At 36.7% G+C, this 9,212-nt stretch overlaps 1 protein-coding gene across 1 annotated transcript; it reads left to right on the top strand.

The window, feature by feature from the left end:
* The first annotated feature begins 4,799 nt into the window (after positions 1-4,799).
* Positions 4,800-8,755, top strand: LOC121897630 (calcium homeostasis modulator protein 6-like). Its single transcript, XM_042412267.1, has 3 exons — positions 4,800-4,911; positions 7,710-8,170; positions 8,321-8,755. The coding sequence occupies exons 2-3, from the start codon at positions 7,715-7,717 to the stop codon at positions 8,456-8,458; spliced, it is 594 nt and encodes a 197-aa protein (XP_042268201.1). The 5' UTR covers positions 4,800-4,911; positions 7,710-7,714; the 3' UTR covers positions 8,459-8,755.
* The last annotated feature ends 457 nt before the right edge of the window (positions 8,756-9,212 follow it).

The following is a 9,212-nucleotide window of genomic DNA, read 5'->3' on the forward strand; positions in this document are numbered from 1 at the left end:
AAAACTTCCTAAGAAACTCTTTAAAAAGGGAATCTCCCAATAAAAATCTATCATAACATTGAATGCTCTAAGCAATACTATTTACCAAAGTTGCGATGTCATCAGCAAAGAGGTAAACAAACCAGGACATTACTGTTAGGAGCAGATGATGGGCTCCTTTATGTTTATGTCATAGTCTGTCTAAAGCACTGCCTGTTCCAATGGTTTCATCAGCTTATTTCTGTTCAGCCTTAAGAGCCTCTGAATGTTTTCTTTCTAAGACAAATTATAAATAATTGTTCATTGTAAAGATGAATAATAATAACCTAATAGCCAAAGTCTAATAGACTTAAGTGTCACATCTTTTATTGTACATATTCAGTGTAATATCTGAGGAACATTAAAAGCTGAATCCCAGATATACAGTAGATATTAGCTCTCATATAGCATAATCCATAAACAGGACATATCAAACATGGCCACCATATTCATTTTTGTCACATAACAGTGCAAGATGAAGATGTCTGATTAACTTTCACTTTTAAACCACATGAGACCTTTTAGTCTAGACGCACGTAGATCATGTCAGGTCTACGCTTGAACTATGTTTTGTTTGGCCAAGATCTAAACACAGAGGGTTACTGAGCAGAAATGACAACGGAAAATGAAAGGAAACACCTAAACAAGTGAGCAAAGATAAAAACCACAATACAAAAAAAGAAGCGGGAGGGGGGAAAAAAACATCTTATAATGCTGAGCAATTGAAAGAGTTTCACTTGAAGTGATCAGTCCTCAAGAGGAATATTTTTCTGTTTGAACTTAAAGGTTAGTACATCTTACTTTTATGTTTATTCTGAATGCACAATTAGAAACTGGGAGACAGTTATAACTAATTTATTCCAGCTTATGTTAAATGTATAGGTTTGTATTATGCAATCTTTGTGTGATACATAAATGGTTGTGTATACCACGTTTTAAAATCATTGCATGTATATTACATTTGAAAAGGATTATATACATGCCATTCTGAAGTTGTGTTTTTGGCTTGTAATTTTTCAGTAATTTCTTTAAAACATTGACAGAGCTTTCTGCTGCCACCCGCTGCAAATGATGTGAAAACTGACATGTGCAAAACAGTTTTACTTTACCTATTCCCCAAAAATCCAATTGTTCTTCAAGAACTTTTTTAATCACTTCCTGTTCCATCAAACATGTCTTGAAAGCCACAAGTCAAACCCTAACATATCTCCCCTATCTCTCCCTCCACTTTATCTTTATTCCTCTACAACTTCTCAGGGTTAAGAGATGGCCTAAGCGCAAAAATGCTAAACAAACCTATGAACAACAAAACAAATGAAGCAGGTCCATAAAAATACATGCCTGAATCATCCTTAAATGTGCACTTTTTTCTTTTTTTCTAGAACTCATGATGAGTGTAGCGATACAGCTGATCTCAACACTCAAGAATGAGCTTGGAGACAGGCCTGTTGTATCAACTGTAGTTTTTGCCTTCATCCTCGCTGTTGTGGAGAAGATGTTGGAGGTGGAATTTGCTTGCCCTTGCAATCCTAAATGGAACCGTGCATTTGTGTTTCCATTTTTTTTAATTCCTGCTGGTACAGCGTGTCTGCTGATGATGCTGATTCATGGATGCGATGGATACAAGAAAGTTCTTTGTGGCTTTCTCCCTTTTATAGTGTGGATGGCCCTGATGTTGCTAGATGGACAATACTACGTCTGTGGAAACTCAGACTGGCAGGGCACATTTGTAACAGCTGACGATACCTATCTTAAGTGGTGTAAACCAACCAACACGACGACTGAGAAGGAACTACTGCAACATTCACACGAATTTCATATTTGGTCTCAGGTAAGAACAAGTATGATAGTGTTTGTTTTGGCAAATGTCAGAAATTGATCTGTAACATGAGAGCACCAGCCTGTGATTTTTAATGTGTCTTACTGAATTATCTGTCAATTGTCCACTCCAGGGGTTTGGAAACATGATGGTCACGTTTTTACTCTTTTTACTCGTTGTATACATCGTACATACAACAAAGAGCAGATGTCATCAAAATGACGAAGAAGACCCTGATGCTGCAGCTGTGCCACTTTAGGATCAGAAATAATGCAAAACACAGGAGACTGAAGAACATACTGCTGTGTGAATATTATGTATACTTCAATATGCAAGCAAGTCTAGTCGTTAAATTCAATTCTCTACTTTTATAATAAAAAATATCTGTTGCTTTTCTCTATAATTTGATGTGCTTGTAAGGACCTGGATATTGTATTTACTTAACATATGCATGTAGCGCCACCATGAGGTTGATATTTGTGGTTTTGACTGAGATATCTCAGCAACTATTAGCTGAATTGCCATGAAATTTGGTCCATACATTCATGTTCCCCGCAGGATGAACTGAAATAATTTTGGTAACTTTTAATCTAGCACCAACTCAATTTAATTTGTCCAATACTTTGGTTTATTACCAGTTTCCTGCAAAACTAATGACATGTCCAATCAGCCTCAGGTGTACTTAATATTTGGTGTTAATTACATGGTAAACAGTATAGTTACTTAACATCCATATGTTGTCATTATGAGCATGTCAACGTGCTGATGATTGCTTTTAGTTCATAACACCACTGTACAGCCTCACAGATGCAGTAGCATTAATCCTTTAACGGGCAAGAATTATTTTCTGATCTAATTCCCAATGCAAGCAAGGGTTTTATAACTTTTAATGGTTATGTTTAGTGTGATAAACTGTCTTCTTTGATATTGTTTTATATATAATTTTAAGTAAAAACTGGATAAAGGTTTCATTTTGTGCTGCATTGTTTTTTTCTCAGTAAGTAATAAAGTATGAACCTGACTTTAAAATAAATAAAGCTTCTCTTATTTCTCTATAAACATGCTCATTGCTCTGTTATATGTCTGTGATGATCTTAAATATATGTCACTAGACAGTATTATGTGTGTTTCAGTTAGGTGGCAAATACATACTGAGGTGAAATCAATTACATTTGCTGACTTGGCAGTTACCAAATTTCTAGGCTACAACAGTCACATCTCATAAGACTCATCTCTGAGTCTTTTACAGTGAATAGGATTGTAGTTAGGGATTTGCAGTATTTGTATCTATATTTGTTGAGGCAGCAAAATAATTTGTATTTGAATAAAAGTGGAAAGACGCTTAAAAATCCTGTTTGTTTTTATTTCGCTTTTAATTTTAGAAAATTAAAGTGTTACAATAAGTGTTCATGAATAAACTACCTCATGAAGGAGGTCCCCACACTGGGACTCAAACTTGAGTCTCCCAGATCATAGATGGCTGTGCTGACTACTGAGCTAAAAATCTACTCATCGCCTCATTGCAGACAGACCTCTACCTATTTATACACCCATAACACCGAGACAGCACAGCATATAACGTGTAGGGAGGAACTTCAAAGGTGATTCTTGCTTTGCACTTTTCATTGCCATAGGACCAGGAAGACCACCTTCAAAAACCACATGATCAGAAAACCATATTGTTACACATCACTCTTGAATCCTTATTTTCCAATATCCCCCAAAATTTCTCCCCAATTTGGAAAGCCTGAATCCCCATGCATACTGGGAATGGCTACACAGACTTGTCCCTACTTCCATGATGCATGGATCATCAGCTGCTTCTTTTTCCTCTGCCAGCTGTGAGCTTTTCTTTGAGAAACCCACTGAATACAACCTATCCCAGCATCAAACAACATGCAAACTAATTTAGTGGCTAGCTGATGAACTGAGTTGGAGACCAAAGCATAGAGAGAAAGTGAATAAATCTTGGACTTTCATGCACCAGGAGGCCAGAAACAAGACTGCAATAGGATGATACTGCAATGTTGGATGCTCTGTATCCAGCCTGTCTGTCAACTGGCTTATTTTAGAGTTCTTCTGTCCTCTAGTGGCCAAAGAATCAGTTACACAAACACTGCTATAAAGGACAGAATTTACCTAGAAACAGCTATTTTAGCACAGCCCATCTAACTTTAAACATTTTCTTAGTAGCTAACAAGTCAAAGAAACGTTTCTAGATATTGTCATGCAATGAGTAGAGCTAGTGGACCCAAATGCAGAAAACGGTAGGCAGGATCAGATCCCGAAATACTTAACTTAAGACACAGGACACACTGTAATGGGTATAGAATGGACCCAATAGCAGCACAAATGACACCGGTATAAATTTTACAGTCTTTCCTCCACACAATGTCAAGACAATAGTAGCACGGTCAGAGAAACATAGTTCTGATGAGTATGGCTCCACCGGGAATCGAACCCTGACCTCCCAAGGCAGACAAACCACAGCACTGGCAACAGTCCAACAGTTCGTAGGCAGGCTAGATCGGTGACGAAGAGGGAGAGACGCAGGTAAACAGGCAGTAGAGCAGATGCAACCAGAGACGATGGCAGAGCAGGAATCGGAACGTCTCTCCACCACAAGCAGACGAAGACCAGGGAACAGTCAGGCAGAACTCAGAGTCAGGGACAGGAGGCTGTGGGTTTACCTTTGCAGAGACGAGGAGCGATGGTCAGAGACGAGCTGATCAAGAACCAGGAAGGCAGTCCGGAGATCAAGGCAAGACAATTTAGCGTAGACAATCTGACAAAGAGGGAGTGGGCTGAGGCAGTTTATATACTGGCTTGATTGGAGATGATGAGCAGGTGGGAGTGCCAGGTGAAAGTGGTTGAACTAATGAGGGGTGTGGCAGAGCAGAGAGAGAGACTGAATGATTGGATAATTCCCACAGCAACAGGTGAGGGGGAGAGCAGACTCTGACACACTGAGACTCAGGAACAAAGAACACTGACCAGATACACAGACAACTCGACAAAAACTGAACTGAGAACAGGACTTAAATACACAGGGTCTGATTACAAATTGAACACAGGTGAGTGAAGGAACACACAAGGGAAACACAGAGAAAACCAAATCCCAGAACACACAACACAATCCAACTGAAAAAGCAAGAAAGTCCCCCAAAGTCAAACATCATAAAGAAGCTCAACCAAATGACCAGGAAACATAAGTGTAACACAGAAAACCCATTAGAACAAAAACACAACAGAAAATCCTGACAGGTTGTGACAGATATTGTCATGTATTTTATATTATTTGGTATGTTAGCTGATTTCCAAGCAAGAACTGCTCTGTATTTCTCATGAATTCATTGCATGATTTTAAATAACGTTAACCTATTCACCTGAAGTATGCCCTGCTTTTTTACTCTTCCAGTTTTTTTCCAGTTTCCATGCTGTCACAAAGCATGCTTTTGTATGCTGAGATTCATTTATTAAATGTTCACTGTTAATATGATGATCTGACTGTCAGGAATACAGAAAGGCTCAAAGTCTTTAACCACCATCCATTTTCAGTTTACATGTATTCAGTATTTGGGAACATTAAAATAACAGGATTGGAAACTTTTTTGTTTATGAGAATATACTGGAAAAGTTATTATTAAAGAAATACAGCCAAAATGGTGTGCAACAGTTTAAAGTATGACATACATTTGCGTGGTTCAGCTAATGCATGACAATCATTATCATGTACATGCTGTAGCTTACACATTCTCAGTCACACACACACAAAGTGAAACTGATTAATTCAGCTTTTCATATCCCACTGAGGCCTTTCATAGTGTTTGTCCTCATGTACAACTCCCAGCAGAGCACATAGATGCAACCACAGTCGACCAGGAGCTGTTAGACCACTGCTTGAGTCATGTTCTCACACTCCATCAACACTGAACTGCACCATACAAATACCATTTATTACATCATTATTACATTGTTTTAAGTCACATTATACTTAAGACACAAAAACTAAATCCAAACTCTTGTTATTTTATACCCACTTAAAAGGTGTAAAATCAGAAAAGTCTGAACCACAATTGAAATGTATGTTTATTCACTGCTATGTAGACACCCTTGCAAATTCATGCACACAATCAGACACATGAGTATTCAGGTTGATACAACAGTTTCCAGTTACCACCATCACATCTTATGAGACACATCTTTGAATCTTTTAAATTACATTTACTGGTAATGTAAGCATGCTTGATTGATGTAAGCATATTGATCAAGTCAAGTCCATTTTTATTGTATAGCCCAATATCACAAATCACAAATTTGTCTCAGGAGGCTTTTACAGTCTGTACAGCAATACAACATCCTCTGTCCTTAAACCCTCGATTCGAATACGGAAAAACTCCCTAAAAAAACTCTTTAACAGGGAGAAAAAAATGGAAGAAACCTCAGGAAGAGCAACAGAGGAGGGACCCCTCACAAAACCAACATTTCATTCTTCAAAGGATGCTATTTTTCTCCCAATAAAAATATATCATAACATTAAATGCTCTAAGCAATACTATTTACCAAAGTTGCGATGTCATCAGCAGAGAGGTAAACAAACCAGGACATTACTGTTAGGAGCAGATGATGGGCTCCTTTATGTTTATGTCATAGTCTGTCTAAAGCACTACCTGTTCCAATGGTTTCATCAGCTCATTTCTGTGCAGCCTTAAGAGCCTCTGCATGTTTTCTCTCTGAGAGGAATTATAAATAATTGTTCATTGTAAAGATGAATAACCTAATAGCCAAAGTCTAATAGACTTAAGTATCACATCTTTTATTGTACATGTTCAGTGTAATATCTGCGGAACATTAAAAGCTGAATCCCAGATATACAGTAGATATTAGCTCTCATATAGCATAATCCATAAACAGGACATGTCAAACATGGCCACCATATTCATTTTTGTCACATAACAGTGCAAGATGAAGATGTCTGATTAACTTTCACTTTTAAACCACATGAGACCTTTTAGTCTAGACGCACGTAGATCTTGTCTGGGCTACGCTTGAACTATGTTTTGTTTGGCCAAGATCTAAACACAGAGGGTTACTGAGCAGAAATGACAACAGAAAATGAAAGGAAACACCTAAACAAGTGAGCACAGATAAAGACCACAATACAAAAAAAAGAGGCGGGAAGGAGAAAAAATCCTCTTATAACACTAAGCAATTGAAAGAGTTTCACTTGAAGTAATCAGTCCTCAAGAGGAATATTTTTCTGTTTGAACTTAAAGGTTGGTACATCTTACTTTCATGTTTATTCTGAATGCACAATTACAAACTGGGAGACAGTTATAACTAATTTATTCCAGTTTATGTTAAATGTATAGGTTTGTATTGTGCAATCTTTGTGTGATACATAAATGGTTGTGTATACTACATTTTAAAATCATTGCATTGCATGTACATTACATTTGAAAATGATTATATTTTAAAATGATTTTACTGACATATTGAGTAATGAAATTTTCTACATTATGTTTATATAATGTGTGTATAATGTGTGTATATATGTATATATATGTGTGTGTGTGTGTGTGTGTGTGTGTGTGTGTGTGTGTGTGTGTATATTGATGTGCCATCATTATATCTTAAAATGTGACAATTATCTTCTCAATGTTAAGTCAAATTACTTTCACTATTTTTTGTATTCTAACAATTTCATTTTTAGATATCCAAATAACTTCTTTTCTTTTCTTTGGACATGACAAAGAATTTGGCATCAGAAATTGAACTACATGAACAACAAAACAAATGAAAAATTAAACCAGATCCATAAAAATACATGCCTGAATCATCCATAAATGTGCACTTTTTTCTTTTTGTGTAGAATTCATGATGGCAGCAGAGAAAGATCTGATCACAAAACTCAAGAGTGAGTTTGGAAAAAACCCTTTTGTGTCAAATGCGGTTTTTGCCCTCCTCCTCACTGGTGTGGAGAGGATGTTTGAGGTGGAATTTGCTTGCCCTTGCAGTCCTGGATGGAACCGCATGTTTGTGTTTCCATTTTTTTTAATTCCTGCTGTTACATCGTCTCTGCTGATGATGCTGAGTCAGGAAAACACGAATACAATATGCAAGAAAGTCCTTTGTAGCTGTCTCCCTCCTATAGTGTGGATGGCCCTGATGTTGCTTAATGGCCAATACTTGGTCTGTGCAGAGACTGACTGGACAGGCACATTTGTAACAGCTGACAAAACCTATCTTAAGTGGTGTAAACCAACCAACGCGACGACTAATTTTGAGGAGAAACAACTGCGCCGTTCACACATATTGTATATTAGGTCTCAGGTAAGAACAGTATGATTGTGTTTGTTTTGGCAAATATCAGAAATTGATCTGTAACATGAGAGCACCAGCCTGTGATTTTTATGTGACAGTGTTGATGAATATTTTTTTTCTGTGTCTTACTGAATTATCTGTCAATTGTCCACTCTACAGGGGGCTGGAAATGCTATGATCACTGTTTTACTCTTTTTACTCATTGTATACATTGTACATACAACAAAGAGCAGATGTCGTCAAAATGACGAAGAAGACCCTGATGCTGCAGCCGTGCCACTTCAGCATCAGAAATAACGCAAAACACAGGAGACTGAAGAACATCCTGCTGTGTGAACATTATGTATACTTCAATATGCAAGCAAGTCTAATAGTTAAATTCAGTGCTCTACTTTTGTAATAAAAAACATCTGTTGATTTTCTCTGTAAATTGACGTGCTTGTTGCACCTGGATAAGATGGATAAGAACAGTCAAGAATCTTTCACTCTTGAGATGAGTTGTGAGCTTTTTTTTTTTTTTTTTCTTAAATCCACTCACTAAATCTCAATTAGATTCATTTTAATACAAATATATCTCAAAACAGAGGTCTTTGATGGGAGGTGTTTCTCAAGTTATATTCTGTTTCTCCTATATCTTAATTTTATAACAATTTTAACACATTTAATTCTTAAAAAAATAGTTAAACCAATTTATATTTTTGTTTATACTTAGTATAGTATTTTTTTTAATAAATAGTAATTTTTTAAATATACAAAATATTTTCTATTTGTGTTGTACTGTATATATTTGTATCTGTGTTTACTCAAGTAAATCTTGTTCATTATCAGTCATGATAGCAGCATGGTTTTAGGGATGGTCGGTCAATCAGTCGGTTGAATACTTTGGTCCAGAAATACCTAAAGAACTATTTGATGGATTGGCACAGTTAATTTTGTACAGACATTCATGGTTTTCACTATGAATTATAGTGACTTTGGTGATCTTCTGGATTTTTCTCTAGTGCCACCATGAGGCTGATATTTGTGGTTTTGAGTGAGATATCTCAGCAAC

The sequence above is a fragment of the Thunnus maccoyii genome, chromosome 5, assembly GCF_910596095.1.
Source record: "Thunnus maccoyii chromosome 5, fThuMac1.1, whole genome shotgun sequence".
Classification (NCBI taxonomy): domain Eukaryota; kingdom Metazoa; phylum Chordata; class Actinopteri; order Scombriformes; family Scombridae; genus Thunnus; species Thunnus maccoyii.

Coding starts and splice junctions, on each gene's coding strand:
- LOC121897630 (XM_042412267.1), top strand. CDS start 7,715: ATGATGGCAGCAGAGAAAGATCTGATCACAAAACTCAAGAGTGAGTTT. Junction 8,171..8,320: donor TATTGTATATTAGGTCTCAG/GTAAGAACAGTA, acceptor TCCACTCTACAG/GGGGCTGGAAATGCTATGAT.